Consider the following 19,165-nt stretch of genomic DNA (forward strand, 5'->3'; position numbering starts at 1 on the left):
GTACAGGTCTGGAGGCCTCATTTAGGAAGGATGTAGATTTGCTTGAGCGTGTACAGAGAAGGGCAACAATATTGGTTAGGGAATGAAGGGATCCTCTTACCAAGAGAGGCTTAAGTTCTGCAAATTGCAGTGGCTGGAGACTAGGCACATGACGGTGATCTGATTGAGGTGTATAAGGCCTTGAATGGGTTCAGCACGCTGAATTCTGATGGGATCCTTCCACTTGTTCAGATTACGAACCTAAGGGGGGCATAAATTTAAATTGAGAAAAGACAGATGTAGAATAGATGTGCTGAAATTTGCCTTTAGCCAGTGGGTGGTTAATTGCTGGAACAAACTTCCATCTGTCGTTGTCGAAGTTGATAGGTTAAATAAATTTAAGGAGGAACTGGACAGGCATTAGGAGGGAATGGTGTGATTTTTTTTGGCTGATACTGCATAAGCTCATACACTTGCTTTCTTACATCATATGCCACTACTACTACATTCTAGAGCGGATATTATCTTTTAAGGGCACAAAAGATGATATAGTTGTACATGTTGGCACTAATGATATTAAGAGTAGGAGACCGACAGAATTACTTAACAAGTACAGGTCACTGTTGGAAAAAAGCCGTGAATTAGGGTTGAATTTGAAAGTGTCTCCAATTCTGTCCAGACACGATAGGAGGGAGTATATGATGAGAGCCTTATCGATCAATTCGGCCATGGAAAGAATGGACAAGGCTCAAGGGGTAGAAATTTTTTCAGCCTGGTCTGTACTTGTTAACAGGAGAGACTGCTTCTTCAGGGATGGGATACACTTATATAGAAAGGGTGCAAGAATATTTGCTGATGCTATCGAGGCAGTGTTAGGTGGGTCGGAAAACAACTAGCTTGAGGGGATACAAGGACTAATAGATTAACAGTAGCCACTGGCAGATGTGAAAGTGATTCTTGCACTGCTTCTATTGGAATGAGCAGCAGCCTGGAATACAAGATGCAGGATATTTCAGAGACTGCTGGAGTCATTGCGGTACAAGTAAACACATGGGTTGTGTTAGGGTAGCTAAGAATAGGAACAGGTAAATAAATTTGATAAATTTGAGGTATTGCTCAAAACATCAAAGGCAGATATTGTTGGGTTATCAGAGACGTGGTGTCACACAGATATAAGTAATGCAGAACTGGAATTTGGGGAGTAAAATTTGTACAGAAAGGATAAACAGGACAGGAAGGGAGGAGGAGTTATACTATTAGTTAAGAAACACATAAAATCCAAGGAAGTGAAGCCAGTCGACATCGCTGGACAGTGCAATGTCGAGTCAGTTTGGTGTGACATAAGCATTGGGAGATCAAAATGGAGAATAGGAGTGTGCTATAGGTCTAATGACTCTGATGAGTATAATAAGAAGCTGTACAGGGATATAGAGTGGGCCAGTAAATCAGCGAGTCTTATAATGGGGGATTTTAATTTCCCAGATATTGATTGGAATTTGTGGTTTGGTCACTCACACACTAGCAAGGCTTTTGTGGATTTATTGGATGATTGTATTCTACATCAGCATGTTCGAGAGGCAACTAGTGGGAGTAATACTCTTGATCTGATTATCAGTAGTGATTCTTCATGCATTAAGAATCTCCAGATAAAGGAACCACTATGTGGCAGTGACCACAGTGTGCTGAAGTGGGATTTACTCAACGAGGTAACTACCATCAGGGGTAAAGGGAAGGGTTTTTGCTTTGTAAAGGTGACTATGATGGTCTGAGACAGTATTTAAATTCTATACAGTGGGACCAACTGATGATGTTACCGACAGCAAATTCAAAATGGGAAGCATTCAAATAACTTATCTTGGAAGCTACTAGGCTTTACATACCGACTGAGAAATATTGTTCAAGGTTTAGGCCTAAATGGATGTCAGATGAACTAATGAAATACATGGAAGAGAAGAAAAATGCATGGGATACATATAAATTAATGGTTGCCATGGAAGCCAATGATAGATATAAGCTAGTCTGTATCCAAGTCACAAAGGAGATTAGGCAGGCAAAGGCAGATTATGAGAAATCCTTGGCAAAGGATGCAAAGTAAAACAGAAAAGAGTTCTTTACCTATGTAAACTCTAGAAGGAAAGGGATGAATGAAATTGGTCCACTGGATATTGATGGTTCAACAGTTGAGGATCCTGCTCAGGTGGCTAAAAAACTAAATGAGTATTTTGCATCTACATTCACACATGAGGAGTTATTCAGGAAGGGGAATGGTAGAGGGGAAGTAAATTCTGACAGTGAGTTAGATGATTTTGTAATAACTGAGAGGAAAGTGGAGGGAAAATTGTTGAGGATAAACATAAAAAAGGCACCTGGGGTGGATGGGATCTATCCAGTTATATTAAAGGAGGCAGCAAAGGAAGTAAGCAAACCCTTAGCTATAATTATGAGAGCTTCTTTTGACTCAGGGGAGGTACTCATAGTCTGGAGATGTGAAAATGTGACCCCAATTCACAAAGGAGGATCAAAGCCTGCCACAAGTAATTATAGACCTGTGAGTTTAACTTCTGTTCCAGGAAAATTAATGAAGGCACTGGTTAAAGAAGCACTGGAGGATCATCTAGACAAGAGTTCAGTTATAGCTCGGACACACACAGCATGGTTTTGTTAAGGGAAAGTCTTGTCTGACCAATTTGATTGGATACTGTGATGCAGTCACAAAAGAACTGGATGCAGGGAATAACTTTGATATTATATATTTGGATCTTAGAAAGGCTTTTGATACTGTTGCACATGGAAAACTGCTGCACAAATTGGAGCAGTGTGGCATTGGAGGCAAATTGCTGCTATGGATAAAGGGATGGTTGAGGGGGAGAAGACAGAGAGTGGTAATCAATGAACACTGCTCATCGTGGGCTAATGTTATTAGTGGAGTCCCTCAGGGTTCAGTATTGGGTCCATTATTGTTTTCTGTATTTATAAATGATATTGATGATGGTATATCAAGCTTAATGTCCAAGTTTGCAGACGATACAAAGGTTGGCAGCCTTGTCAATGAAATACAGGAATTTTTTCCTGTATTTCATTGACAAGACACCATGAGCTACTCTTGCAGCCCGTCTGCACTGCTCAGAGAACTTCATATCTGCCTGCACAATAACCCCCAGGAACTGGAAAGGTTGAGCAGATGGGCTGAGAGATGGCAAATGAAGTTTAACATTGACAAACGTAAAGTACTACATATGGGAAACAGCAACCCCAGAACAACGTATTAACTCTGTGGTACTACACTGACAGTGGTAGGGAATGAAAAGGACCTTGGGGTAATTGTGAAGGCAGATATGAAGTTCTCTGAGCAGTGCAGACGGGCTGCAAGAGTTGCTCATGGTGTCTTGTCAATGAAATACAGGAATTTTTCTAGCAGGTATAAGGAGGTGATTATTCCCTAGTATAAGGCAATGGTCGGGCCTCACCTTGAGTACTGTATACAGGTCTGGTGGCCTCATTTCAAGAAGGATGTAGAGCTGCTGGAACGAGTACAGAGAAGGGCAACAAGATTAGTGAATGGAACAAAGGGTTCCTCTTATGAAGAAAGGCTTAAATTTTGCTAATTACAGTGTCTGGAGACTAGGCACCGGCGAGGTGATCTGATAGAGGTGTATAAAGCCTTGAATGGTTTTAGCATGCTCTATGCCGATGGGATTCTTCCTCTTGCTCAGAATAGTCAACTTCCATCCCTTGTTGTGGAAGTTGATAGCCTATATAAATTTGTCTCAGCTGGACAGGTATTTCGAACGAACGGAGGGGTGAAATGGAAGTGTTTTTTTTGACTGATGCTGCATAAGCTTGCTTTCTTGCATCATATGCTTCTACTAATGCTAAACTTCAGTTGCCATTTCTCAGTCCATCTCTGCCAAACGTTTCTGGATCCTGTTGCTATAGCATAATGTCATTACCAAGCTGTCAGTCTTTCTGTCATCATCTGCAAACTTAGACATCATGCCTGATATTCCTTCATCAATATCATTGATAAATATAGAAAACAACAATGGGCCCAACACCAAACCCAGTGGGACTCCACTAATAACATTAGTACATGACGGACAGTGTTCATTGATTTCCACTCTCTGTCTTCTCCCACTCAACCATCCATATCCTTTATCCCTTGCACCCTTTATTCATAGAAGAAACTTGCCTTTAATGCCACACTACTCCAATTTGTACAGCAGTCTTTTATGTGCAATGGTATTAAAAGTGTTCATAAAATCGCAGTGTGTGATATTAAAATTAATTTTTTGAATCCATTTCCTTTGTTACCATATCGTAGTATCCACTCAAATTGGTCAGACAAGATTTCCCATTAACAAATCTATTCTGTGTTTGAAGTATAACCACAGTCTTGTCTAGATGACCCTGCATTACTTCTATTTTAAAATCTCTGCAGGATGTTGTCAATTCCTGGTGCTTTGTTATTGCTAAGGGACTTTAAGGCTGTTTTGAATTCATCTTTAGATATTTCCTTCTCCATGTTTTCTTGTTCTTCTAGTGCCGTATTCCTCCATGTGTACATGCTTAAATCTATAAAGTTCTTCAATATATTTCCTCCATGTTTCCTTTAGTTCTTTGAAGTTCAGTATTGTCATTCTCCCCTCATTACACATTGTGCTCATTTTGATCCTGCTATTCTTTCTCGTTAACTATCTGATTTTTCTATGTGCCAAGTCCTTCTGATATATAAAAAAATATATGGAGGTATTAATTTCAGAGAGGCTCTAATATTTTATTTTAATTATCATGAGTATTTTTTATTTTTTGATTCTGAAAACCCCAAACACTAGAGGTATTAGCATCTATAGTGGTTGGCGCGGGTTGTAGGTTGAGAGGGTGAAAGAAGATATTTGTTGACATAAAACTTCAACATCTGTAGATTATAATTTTCAGGAAATACATATGAAGGAACCCGGGCTGGCTTGCTGGCCCGGGTTTCTTTTGAATGGCTCCAAACCCTCTTTGGACATCCAGTACGTGACTGTTGAGGTTGGCCATGGTTCTTGCGCAGTTGTGGCCTACCTCCCCGTGGTGTAGACGGACACTGGGCAGGCTTTCCAGGTGATCGCCTGCCTGGTGACAAAACGGCCAGAAACAACTAAACAACACAACAACACACACACACTGCACGAACATAACGTTACACACATTTCTGGCCTGTTACAGTGCTTTCTGTAACCATCACGGTGTACAAAGACGGAGATGAACTTTCGTTCAGGTGCCGTCCTACATAAGATACTATACATGTCATATGAAGGAAGTTTGTTCCAGAAAACAGAAGTTGAATGAATAAATGAGGGAGAAAAGTTGGTTCTGTGAGATTGAAGTTGGGCAGTAAAATGATGTTGACTGGTTGTGGCACATGTTCAGACTGCTTTGAAGGAGATAGCAGGAATTATAGAAGAATTGGCATCTATAATTCACATATGTCATGTGCCCATGGAATATCTATGGGAAAGGCATGCAGTAGACACAGAATGTCTGTGAGACAGAGTGTGGAGAATGTTCTTATGCCAAGAGGTATTAGAAGTCAGGACAATCCCCAATAGAGATATATATGAACTTGCCTAGAAATCGAAATGTCATCGAAGATAAGTATAGGAGCAGAAGAATCTTTCTGAGTTTTAGAAGGATTGAAATCACCTAAGTTATCTTTGCCTCACTGGAAAATTACCTGGTGATCAGCATTTAAGGAATTGATAGTGGATATTCAAGAAGTGGATGCTGTTTGAGCAGAACACAGTTTCTCAAACTTGAAAGATGAATGCAATGTGCTGTCAGCAAAACTATGGATAGGATTTCTGTTCAATAGAAAAGGTCATTAATATAAAGGAGGAAAAGAGTGGGAGAAAGAACGGAACCTTGGAGAACACTAGTATTAGTTTAGTACTGGTATGGCTCTGTCTTCTAACTTCTCCACTAGTGGAGAAGTTAGAAGACAGAGCCATCTACTATCACCTGCATCAAGTGGTCAAAGAGAAAACTGTATATCCAATTACAAAAAATAGTTTGCAAACCACAAGATGGAAGCTTATTTAGAAGAGCTTTATGCCATACATGATGAAAAGCCTTTAAAATATCAAGAGCAACTGCTTGAGTTTCACCAAACTTTTCCAGTGAATTAGTCCATAAATGGGTAACATCAGCCAGAATATTGGATCGACACTAACAGAATCCATACTTGCGATCGCTGATCAGATGGAAGGTCTCTAAATAGTTTAAGATTTGGCAATTAATTGGTTTCTCAATTACTTTAGAAAGAGTAGAAGTAATTGCAGTGAGACAATAATTGGATGGGAGGGATTTATCACCTTTTTTTTTAGAAACTGGCTGGATATGAGAAAGTTTCCAAGCAAAAAGCAAAACACCTTTGGAATAAGAAAGTGAAACAAAGTGAAACAGAACAGGAATAAGTTCAAGAGCAGAGGTTTTGAGAACAAGTGGAGAAATATCATCAGGACCTCGAGCTTTCTTAACATCAAGATTTGTCAAAATCCTTCTGACAGCCTTTTGATGGAAGACAACAGAATTAATTGAAATGAGCATACTGGGAATGGTGAGAGGTGTTTATCAAGATAACAGACCAGTTAGTTTAACTTCTGTTCCGGGTAAAATAATGGAGTCACTGGTTAAAGATGCATTGCAGGATCATCTAGACAAGACTGCAGCAATAATTCAGACACAGCATGGGTTTGTTAAGGGAAAGTCTTGTCTGACAAATTTGATTGGTTATTATGATGTGGTCACAAAGGAACTGGATGCAAAAAATAATTTTGATATCATATACTTGGATTTCAGGAAAGCTTTTGACACTGTTGCGCATGGAAGACTAATGTACAAATTGGAGCAGAATGGTATTAAGGGTAAGTTGCTACAATGGATAAAAGGATGGTTAAGTGGGAGAAGACAGAGGGTGGTAATCAATGGGTGCTGCTCTTCGTGGGCTAATGTTATTAGTTGGAGTCCCACAGGGTTTGGTGTTGGGTCCACTGTTGTTTTGTGTATTTATCAATGATATTGATGAAGGTATATCAGGCTTAATGTCGAAGTTTGCAGATGACACAAAGGTTGGCAGGGTTGTTAATGACAGTAATGGCAGTGTGCTACTGCAACAGGATCTAGATAATTTGGACAGATGGGCTAAGAAGTGGCAACTGAAGTTTAACCTTGACAAATGCAAAGTACTGCATATGGGTAGAAGTAACCCCAGAGAAACGTACCAACTGTGTGGTACTACACTTAAGGTGGTAGAAAATGAAAAAGACCTGGGAGTAATTGTGCAGTCAGATATGAAGTTTTCTGAGCAATGCAGACAGGCTGCTAGGGCAGGTCATGGGGTTTTGTCAATGATATATAGGAATTTTGCTAGCAGGGAAAAGGAGGTGTTGTCCCTCTGTATAAGGCAATGGTCAGGCCACGCCTTGAGTACTGCGTACAGGTCTGGAGGTCTCATTTTAGGAAGGATGTAGATTTGCTTGTGCGTGTACAGAGAAGATCAACACGATTGGTGAGGGGAATGAAGGGATCCTCTTACCAAGAGAGGCTTAAGTTCTGCAAATTGCAGTGGCTGGAGACTAGGCACCAGCGCAGTGATCTGATTGAGGTCTATAAGGCCTGAATGGGTTGAGCATGCTGAATTCTGATGGGATCCTTCCACTTGTTCAGATTACGAACCTATGGGGACATAAGTTCAAATTAAGAAAGGACAGATGTAGAATAGATGTGCGGAAATTTGCCTTTAGCCAGCGGGTGGTTAATTGCTGGAACAAACTTCCATCTGTCGTTGTGGAAGTTGATAGGTTAAATAAATTTAAGGAGGAACTGGACAGGCATTTGGAGGGAATGGTGTGATTTTTTTTTTTTTTTTTTTTTTTTTTTGGCTGATGCTGCATAAGCTCCTACACTTGCTTTCTTGCATCATGTGCCACTACTACTACTACTAGATCATTACCACATGAGTTGGAACAAAAATAGGATTCTAGCAGGTCAGCTGTATCCTTAGCTGAAGTGTCATTAGAACCATCTGGTTTTGACAGAGGTGGGAACAGAGATGGCCAAAAGTTGTGACAAAAGCTCTAGCAAGCGATCAGAATGCTCGGTTACCATTTGGACAAGAAGCAAGTTTTCTATTTTCAACCTATTCAAAATCTAGTTTGGACTGATTAATAACTGCTTTACAATTATTGCGAGCTTTGATGTAGGCAGAAAATGAACTTGGAGATTTCTATATGACCCAATTATGATATGCAACATTCTTCTCTTGAACAGCCTTAGCACATTTATTGGAAAACCAAGGTTTAGATTAAGGACGTTTTTAAGTGGAGCTTGGAATAAAGGATTTCATCCCTACAAGAATAATTTCACTGACACCATCTCTGAACAAACATTGACATCAGAAATTTTGAAACAGTAATCAGACTAAGGAAAAGAAGAAAATAAAGCTTGCAGATCATCTATTTTGCATTCTTATAAAGCCAAACAACATGAGTTTGGGAATGGCCAGGTGAGAAAGGTTACATTGGAGAAGAGACCATCACCAAGTTGTGATCTGAGGTGCCTAGAGGACCACTCACCTTGACCATGTATTTATAAGGGTTGTTTGTGAGAAAAAGATCAATTTCCTGCTTTGAAGCAAAAGGAATCAATGATACATAGGATAATTTGGACAGCTGAGATGAGCAGTGTTTGAATCAACTGATAACTGAGATTCTGTCAGAAAAAGTACATGGGGTTTGGCAGACTGTAAGTGGAAATAGACACCATTGAGATTAGAACTGAGACCATGTATATTTTTGAAATGAATGAGGAAGTGTTTGGGAGTTTTGAATCTTTTTGCAGATAAGTTTTCTCTATTAGTTTGACAATTCATGGTGTGGTATACTTCTCATTCATTTGGAGAGGTCTGATTTTTATTCCACTCATTAAATGGATTAATTCTTGAATTTCTGGGGAATTTCGGGGCTGTGGCAGATTTCAGCAGAGACTGGGACTGCATAAAAGACATATACAGGTCTTGTATCAAAACAAAATTCTAGAAAGGAAGTAATATACATTCTTGGAAACATTTGGTGTAAATTATAGTAGTACAGCAATAGTGGTTCCTTTAACATCTGGAAAAATCCTGCTAGCAGAAGAGATTGCAATTTGTCAAAGGTGCAAAGAAAATATATCTTTCACTGTTGAAATAAAAATAATCATGCAGAGGCAAGATGAGTGAGGAAAGAAGAAATGTGATGTGGAACAGTCATTTCGACTGTCAGAGTCAACCTTCAGGGTTATTTTAAATCAGCCATGTAAAGTGAAAACATTGCTGTATGCTGTGTGTATAGCTGGGTTGCAGTGCCTTGTGATATTCAGGCAGGACTTCATTACGAAAAAGTCACAAAGTTTATTTAATCATTTGGAGACTCATGAAGGTAAGGGATCACTGGAGAAATTTATGAAACTTATTTAAAAAAGAGGTAATGAAATTCATTTCTCAATGAAGAAGTAATGAGCACTAACGACATGGAATCAAGCAAAGTGAAATCCTATCATTAAATGCATGGCAGGTGCTAGGATTTGTGGCCCCTGAGACAAAATCTTGTAATGGCACCTAATTCATATCTTATCTTAACACATATATATATGCAGTAGCACATCTACAAAGCCTATTTTAGGCAGCACCTGTGGCAAGTGTCTCACTTACACATGCTTAGTGCCAGCTCTGATTAAATGGAGGCATTCCTGATGTGTTCCAGGTCATTGGAAGGATAATTTCTTGCCAAGAAGGAAAGTAATTCTCTCGATTTAGTTTATAATGTACACAAAGACACGTCTGTTCTGGAAGGAAATATGCTCCAGAGCATATATTCCAAGAAGAGAAGAGAAGAATGCATTGGTTTTTAATGTTACCGAGGATTGTCTTGCTCTTCTGCTTGGTAGCAGGGCATCAGTAGACTTAAGTTGAAGCCCCTCCTTGTATACTATACAGTGATGTTTTGAGATGAAAGGATATTCAAAACCTCTTTTGTCTGTTAGAGTAGTAGTAGTAGTGGCATGAGATGCAAGAAAGCAAGTGTATGAGCTTATGCAGCATCAGCCGAAAAAAAAAAATAAATAAATAAATTACACCATTCCCTCCAAATGCCTGTCCAGTTCCTCCTTAAATTTATTCAACCTATCAACTTCCACAACGACAGATTGAAGTTTGTTCCAGCAATTTACCACCCACTGGCAAAAGGCAAATTTCCACACATCTATTCTACTTCTGTCCTTTTTTAATTTGAATTTATGCCCCTTTAGGTTCGTAATCTGAACAAGTGGAAGGATCCCATTAGAATTCAGCGTCCTCAACCCATTCAAGGCCTTATACACCTCAATCAGATCACTGTGCAGGTGCCTAGTCTCCAGCCACTGCAATTTGCAAAACTTAAGCCCCTCTTGGTAAGAGGATCCCTTCATTCCCCTCACCAATCGTGTTGATCTTCTCTGTACACGCACAAGCAAATCTACATCCTTCCTAAAATGAGACCTCCAGACCTGTACGCAGTACTCAAGCCGTGGCCTGACCATTGCCTTATAAAGAGGGACAACCACCTCCTTTTCCCTGCTAGCAAAATTCCTATATATCATTGACAAAACCCCATGACCTTCCCTGCCCTGGCAGCCTGTCTGCATTGCCTAGAAAACTTTATATCTGACTGCACAATTACTCCCAGGTCTTTTTCATTTTCTACCACCTTAAGTGTAGTACCACACAGTCGGTATGTTTCTTTGGGGTTACTTTTTTTTTTTTTTTTTTTTATGAAAACCCCAAACACGAAAGGTATCAAAACCTATAGTACTTAGTACCGTGCATGGGTTGAAGGAGAAGTATGGTGTAGGGGGATGCCAGAAACTTTGCTCTAGAGACTAAACATGGGTTTCACCACTTCAAGCCTCCAATAAGCAAAGTGGTGGTATTTCACCGGTTGATGAAAGTTGTGCAGTACTTTGCATTTGTCAAGGTTAAACTTCAGTTGCCACTTCTTAGCCCATCTGCCCAAATTATCTAGATCCTGTTGCAATAGCACACTGCCATTACTGTCATTAACAACCCTGCCAACCTTTGTATCATCTGCAAACTTCGACATTAAGCCTGATATACCTTTATCAATATCATTAATAAATATACAAAACAACAGTGAACCCAACACCGGACCCTGTGGGACTCCACTAATAACATTAGTCCACGAAGAGCAGCACCCATTGATTACCACCCTCTGTCTTCTCCCACTTAACCATCCTTTTATCCATTGTAGCAACTTACCCTTAGTACCATTCTGCTCCAATTTGTACAATAGTCTTCCATGCGCAACAGTGTCAACAGTTATCTGGCTGTATGTAGTCAAATATAAATCTCTGGATTAAAAGGTATATCTTTAGTGAGTGGTTTGAAAACTATTTTTTTTTTTTTTTTTTTTTTTCCCAGTGGTGGAACATTACTGCATCTCTGTCAACATTGAATTGTTGTTGTTCTTAGATAGTGCTCACAGCCAACATGTAAACCTTACTTTTTGTATGATTTCAATGACTGGGGGAATTACTAGTCTTTTTCACTTGAGATTGTAGTTAGTCAGTCTCTGGCAGAAGAATAGGGAATACTGCTAGAGTTATTCCAAGTTTTTCAGCCCACACAACATGCATATTGGCTTATGAATGCACATTTCTATAGTCATTTCTATGCAATATACATATATAAGCAACAAGCTCTGGTGCTATTAAAATATAATATCTCAGAGAATGATTATGGCTGAGAGTATAGCTGTGCCGTCGGGAGAATTGTTTTGCCCTTGTTATCTCCTCCTGTATAGAGATTATTTGTGAGAAATATAAAAAGGGAAAACAATCTGTTCATGTGTTCTTTAAGAAATCATATCTCTCTCTCTGTTTCTCTCATTATCTTCAAAAACATTGGTGTCTCTCGTACAAGATTCCAGTGGTAGTCTGTCAACATGTTTGGATTCCACCCTCCATCCGAGAAACATCTCAGTGAAATCACTCCCAAGCTCTCAGGAAAAAAGACCAAATGGGAATGCAGAAATGAAGCCTGACAACATGCTGCACCCCAAAACCATATGTTGGAGTTAGCTGGTCTGGTTTGAGGCTGCCTTCCTGCACACACACACACACACACACACACACACACACACACACACACACACACACACACAAACTATATTTGTATGTTATTAAACCTCATTTTCTATATTTTCTGTGTGATATTCCAAATTTTAACCTGTATGATAATGGATGGCGGGATTGCCAAAGGTTGCCATGAACAAATAGTATAACAAATTAAAAAATAATGTATAAAGTTATAAAGTGCAGAAGTTACTGAAACAAGTAAGTCTGAAAAAAATTCTTTACTTCTTTCTTGGAACTAGCTGTCTATACTTCCTGATGATTTTTTCTAAGTTTAAAATTTACAATTGATATAAAGTTATCTTTCAATGTAATAATTTTAATTGCTACACTGAAAGATAACTTTTTAATAATAATATCATAATTTTAGCTTAAAGTTGCGTATCAAGACTGACAAAAAGAAATTTGACGTCCTTGATGAAACATTGCTTCCATTATCATCTGAAGCCATAAGTGGAGAGAAAAATGTTCCAGATCAGGTTAAAAATGGACAAAAAAATCTTAAGGTAAACTATATATATTGATTTAATAATTAGATAGATGATTACATGCACGTTTACAATAAATTGTATTTTGGTGTGGCACTGTATATTTTTAAATACATTTTAATGACTTTAGTCAAAGCTTAAATAAAACCGGCACTCACCTCACGATCTGTTTAGTTGCATGAATTATATATAAAAAAAGGGGATATGAGAAGGTCTCAGATTAAAAATTAAAAACTAAAATCATAAATTAAAAATTAAAATTAAGCTCAGAGGAGAAAGAGGTGCACTGCGTCATCCTCTAGTTGTCAGTTTTAAAACTGTAAAATTATGTTTAAATGAGAATAAGGACAATAGTCATGAACGATGGACTTTTATCAAAAACATCTTCAGTTGGTACTAAGGAAATGAAGGATAGAGAATCGGCGTGAACTTTTAAGTACCCGAAATGTTATGCTGAACATGTGGTATTTTAATGCACACAAGAATCCAAATTGGGGAAAGGGAAGCCAGAAGTTTGGTGTTGAGGACGTCAAGGTTGGTGTTAAGCCGGCACCATTCTATTTTGAGAGTTTCATATTGAAGGAGCATGTTGCTTGAATTTAATTTAATAATTGCAGCATCAATTGAGGGGTTATAGTTGTGAATATGCATGTGTTGAGAGAGCTCGGTGTTTCCTTGACATGTTTGGAAACTATTAATGTAGTAGTATGTGCATGTATTTGCAGTAGTGGAAGATCCAAATTTGTTGGTAGTGCTCCCAGTGTAACACACCTTACAATCTAACTGGCAGTTGTCTAGATAAACTATATTATTAATATCTCCCGTTTCGTATACATGGGTTTTTTGTATTTGTTAAAGGGAGTTCCTAATTTGTTATAAATGGAGAAAATTAAGGAAATATCTGTGTTAGCAAAGACGATATAAACGTCTGGCGATTTGACAATGAAAGTTACCATTGACAATCTCTTTATTAAGTTTAATTCAATACATCCCAAATTAAATATACCTTGGAATTAGAAACTAATAACACAATTAATTTCCTCAACTTAAATAAAAAAAAAATAAACTGCAGCCTTTATCAACAATTCACGTTGAGGGAAATGGACCATAATCTGCCACGCTGGTCCAGTGTGGGTTGGCAGATCGACCGTATTTAGCAGTCAGGGGCTTGAACCCCGGCTTACTCAAGAAGCATGTGCTGCTGTACTCCTGCTCCTGACTACTCAGATATACTAGGTACAAAAATCTACAGGCAAATACCTACACTTTCATTTGCATAAACCCCTTGGTATAAAAAAATCCGTTCTTTATAATCAAGTCTTTAATTTCTTAAAATATTGCCATTCGCAAGATGATTTGGCTTTTGAGTTAAAATGCCTCACGGAAAAGTTTGCAGCTAGGAAATATCCAGTCAGATTAATTCAACAAACTATTCTAGCAGCAGGATAAAATTCATAACCCTAACAATCCTGTTATAAAAAAGCCTAACATTTCAAATACACCAATACACCGAAGTTATGCGATAGGTGCATCCGACAAAAATTGCTTAAGTCGAATTCGCATAAGTTGGGACTAACAAAAACACTAGTTTAGAAGAAAAGTATTTAATAAAATTGCAGTTCTTTATACATATTAATACAAAATATGTATTAAAAAAATAAATGAGTTACGTAAAAAGTTATTTCGATGTCGATGGCTTCATAAAATCTAACAAATTCGTCTGACAATACAGCGCCTTCTTTTTTTCATGCAGAATTTCTTCGCAGCAAGCTAATAATTTTTTTGTTCCTTGCTTTGTAGCTATAACATGTTCTTCGTTGGATTCTATGTTTTCTAAAATTTTTAAGTCCTTTTCAATTGAGCTGAGACCTTCTGTCAAGCTTGCAATTGTCATGTGCTTTTCTGGTGGAACTGGGTCTGAAGTAGTAGTAGTAGTAGTAGTACTAGTGGTATGTGATGCAAGAAAGCAAGTGTTAATGAGCTTATGCAGAATCAGCCGAAAAAAAAAAAAAAATCACACCATTCCCTCCAAATGCCTGTCCAGTTCCTCCTTAAATTTATTTAACCTATCAACTTCGACAACGACAGATGGAAGTTTGTTCCAGAAATTAACCACCCGCTGGCTAAAGGCAAATTTCCGCACATCTATTCTACATCTGTCTTTTCTTAATTTGAATTTATGCCCCCTTAGGTTCGTAATCTGAACAAGTGGAAGGATCCCATCAGAATTCAGCGTGCTCAACCAATTCAAGGCCTTATACACCTCAATCAGATCACTGGGCAGGTGCCTAGTCTTCAGCCACTACAATTTGCAGAACTTAAGCCTCTCTTGGTAAGAGGATCCCTTCATTACACCCTCACCAATCTTGTTGCCCTTCTCTGTACACGCTCAAGCAAATCTACATCCTTCCTAAAATGAGGCCTCCAGACCTGTACACAGTACTCAAGGCGCGGCCTGAACATTGCCTTATACAGAGGGACAATCACCTCCTTTTTCCTGCTAGCAAAATTCCTATATATCATTGAGCCGCCAACGTAACCAGGTGGGAAGGAGCAGCAGTGCATAGCACACACTTCTTGATTAGACCGGGGTTCGAGCCCATCACCACCAAATACGAAGGATGCGGGAAAGTCAGGGAATAACCAACGCGTATAGTGGAGCAATATGGCCTTAGTTGCTAATGCTCCAATTGTTGAAAAACCAAATAAACAAACAAACAATATATCATTGACAAAACCCCGTGACCTACCCTGGCAGCCTGTCTGCATTGCTCAGAAAACTTCATATCTGACTGCACAATTAATCCCAGGTCTTTTTCATTTTCTACCACCTTAATTGTAGTACCACACAGTTGGTACATTTCTCTGGGGTTACTTCTACCCATATGCAGTACTTTGCATTTGTCAAGGTTAAACTTCAGTTGCCACTGCTTAGCCCATCTGCCCAAATTATCTAGATCCTGTTGCAGTAGCACACTGCTATTACTGTCATTAACAACCCTGGCAACCTTTGCATCATCTGCAAACTTCGACATTAAGCCTGATATACCTTCATCAATATCATTGATAAATATACAAAACAACAGAGGACCTAACATAACACCGAAACCTGTGGGGACTCCACTAATAACATTAGTCCACGAAGAGCAGCACCCATTAATTACCACCCTGTGTCTTCTCCCACTCAACCATCCTTTTATCCATTGTAGCAACTTACCCTTAATACCATTCTGCTCCAATTTGTACAATAGTCTTCCATCCGCAACAGTGTCAAAAGCTTTCTTGAAATCCATATATATGATATCAAAAATTATTTTTTGCATCCAGTTCCTTTGTAACCACATCATAATATCCTATCAAATTTGTCAGACAAGACTTTCCCTTAACAAACCCATGCTGTGTCTCAATTATTGCTGCAATCTTGTCTAGATGATCCTGCAATGCATCTTTAACCAGTGACTCCATTATTTTACCTGGAACAGAAGTTAAACTGACTGTTCTGTAATTACTCGTGTCACCCTTCGATCCCCCTTTGTGAATTGCGGATACATTTGCACATCTCCGGTCCGTGGGGACCTCCGTTGAGTCCAAGGATGATCTCATAATTATGGCTAAGGGTTTGCTTAGTTGCTTTGTTGCCTCCTTTAATATAACTGGATAGATCCCTTTCGCCCCCAGGTGCCTTTCTTATGTTTAACTTCAACAATTTCTCCTCCACTTTGCTCTCAGTTATTACAAAATCGTGAAGCACCCTGCTACATTTTGATAACTTTCTGCCATTTTAAAACCTTAATAACTCCTCATGTGTGAATGTAGATGCAAAATACTCATTCAGTTTGTTTCCTATCTGAGCAGGATCATCAACAGTCGAACCATCGATATCAAGAGTTTATATAAGTAGAGAAATCCTTGCTGTTTTTCTTAGCATCTTTTGTCAAAGATTTCTCATAATCTGCCTTTGCCTGCCTAACCTCCTTTGTGACCTGATTACAGACTAGCTTATATCTGCCATAGGCTTCTGAGTTGCTTGATAATTTATATGCATCCCATGCATTTTTCTTCCCTGTCACGAGTCTGATTAGTTCATTTGATAACCATTTAGGCCTAAACCTTGAACAATATTTCTTAATAGTTATGAAACTTTTAGTAGCATCCACAATTAATTCCTTGAATGCTTCCCACTTAGAATTTACTGTTGGTAACATCGTCAGTTGGTCCCACTGTACAGAATTTAAAAGCTGTCTGAGACCACTGTACTCACCTTTACGGAAGCAAAAACCCTTTCTTTTTACCCCTGATGGTAATTATATCTTTAAGTTGTTGTTGTTGTTTGGTTTTTAGGAGCATTAGCAACTAAGGCCATATTGCTCCAGGATATGCGGTGGTCATTTCCTGACCTTTCCGCATCCTCCGTATTTGGTGGTCATGGGCTTGAACCCTGGTCTAATCAAGAAGAGTGTGCTACGCCCTGTGCTCCTGCCCACCTCGCTACGGAGGCGCCTATATCTTTAAGTAAATCCCACATCAGTACACTGTGATCACTGCCACCTAGTGGTTCCTTTATCTGCAAATTCTTAATACACGAATGATCACTGCTGATAACCAGATCAAGAGTATTACCCTGTCTGGTTGCCTCTCAAACATGCTGCTGCAGAAAACAATTATCCAATAAATCCATAAAAGTCTTACTAGTGTGTGAGTGACCAACTCACAAGTTCCATTCAATATCTGGGAAGTTAATATCCCCCATTATAAGACAATCTGATTTATTAGCCCACTCTATTTCTCTGTACAATTGTTCATTGTACTCATTCGAGTCATTAGGCCTATAACACACTCCTACTCTTATTTTTGCTTTTGCAGTGCTTATGTCACACCAGACTGACTCAACAGTGCACTGTTTATCTATATCAACTGGATGCACTTCTTTTGATTTTATGTTTTTCTTAATTAACAGCATAACACCTCCTCCCTTCCTATTCTGCTATCCTTTCTGTACACATTGTACTCCCCAAATTTCAGTTCTGCATTCCTTATATCTGTGTGGCACCACGTCTCTGTGGTGTCCCAACAATATCTGCCTTTGGTGTCTTGACCAACACTTCAAATTCATCAAATTTATTTCCTATACTTCTAGCATTGGTATACATGTACCTAATTCCTTATTATATTCCTTATTAATAGTTACCCTAACACATCCCATATACCCACCTGTTTCACGATGACTGCTGTCAGTCCCTGAAACCCCCAACACCCCTCGCTTCAGGTCGCTACTTATTATAATAGAAGTTGTGCAAGAATCACCTCAACCTCTGCCTGTGGCTACTTTTAACCTTTTAGTCTGTGAATCGCCCCAAGCTAGCAGTTTTCCAACCCACCTAACACTGCCTCGATAGCATCAACAAATATTCTTGCACCCTTTCTATTTAAGTGTATCCCATCCCTGTAGAAGCAGTCTCACCTGTTAACAAGCACAGACCATGCTGAAAAAAATTCTACTCCTTGATAGGGGTAGAATTACAATATCTGACACTGAAGTGTCGGATACTTCAGTGACGTTTTCCTCACGCATCTCTATGAGCTCATTTATTGTCGGCTTCTGACTATGTGAATCCAACAGCTCGTTGACATCATCAGCAATGACTTCCAAATCTAATTGCCTGGCAATATTAACAACTTCTTCTATCACATGAGCGACATGATCAGTTTCTGGCATTGTTTTCATCACGTTTTTGAAAAAAAAAAATGGACAAAGTTTCTTCCAGACACCATTCAATGTTTTTTTGTAAACTTCATCTCAAGATTCTTCAGAGATTCCTATGGCATCTAAAACATTGAATTATTTCCAAAAGCCTTTAACAGATATCTCACTATTTTGTCTCATAGCTTCATTCAGACATGCGAACGAACGCCTCATGTAGTAAGCCTTGAATGTTTTGATGACTCCCTGGTCCATTGGTTGAAGCAAGCTGGATGTATTTGGAGGCAAAAACACAACTTTCAGACATGGGTCGAAATTAATTATGGTAGCAAGAGGATGACCGGGTGCATTGTCAATAAGAAGCATCACTTTAAATGGAATCTGTTTAGACTTGCAATAACATTCGACTTTGGGTATGAAGTGGTGACCAAACCAGTTCCCAAAAATGGAAGCTGTCACCCAAGCTTTATGATTTGACTTCCAAATCATAAAGCTTGAAATCACTGGTAAGCTTGAAATGATGCAAGAAATCACTGGTAAGCTAATTTTAGATATATTTTTGAAAGCTCTTGGGTTTTCGGAGTGATAAATTAAGAGAGGTTTTAACTTGCAGCCACCAGCTGCATTCCCGTCAACCATCACTGTCAGTCGGTCTTTGGAAACCTTAAAGCCTGGAAACGCCTCAAAGCCCTCATGCGCGATAAAAGTTCTTTTAGGCATCTTCTTCCAGAACAGGCCAGTCTCATCCACGTTACATGTGGTTTCAGTGCTATCGTCACCTTCTTCTATC

At 38.9% G+C, this 19,165-nt stretch overlaps 1 protein-coding gene across 1 annotated transcript in view; it reads left to right on the forward strand.

Annotated features, from left to right (window-relative positions):
• LOC150077337 (HORMA domain-containing protein 1-like) overlaps positions 1-19,165 on the forward strand; it is a 578,215-nt gene that overhangs the window by 310,714 nt on the left and 248,336 nt on the right. The window contains exon 10 of the mRNA XM_090385860.1: positions 12,557-12,692. Within this exon, the coding sequence (XP_090241986.1) occupies positions 12,557-12,692 (136 nt within the window). The remainder of the gene's footprint in view (positions 1-12,556; positions 12,693-19,165) is intronic.

Source organism: Mastigoproctus giganteus, chromosome 12 (assembly GCF_048544385.1).
Source record: "Mastigoproctus giganteus isolate SK-2022 chromosome 12, ASM4854438v1, whole genome shotgun sequence".
Classification (NCBI taxonomy): Eukaryota; Metazoa; Arthropoda; class Arachnida; order Uropygi; family Thelyphonidae; genus Mastigoproctus; species Mastigoproctus giganteus.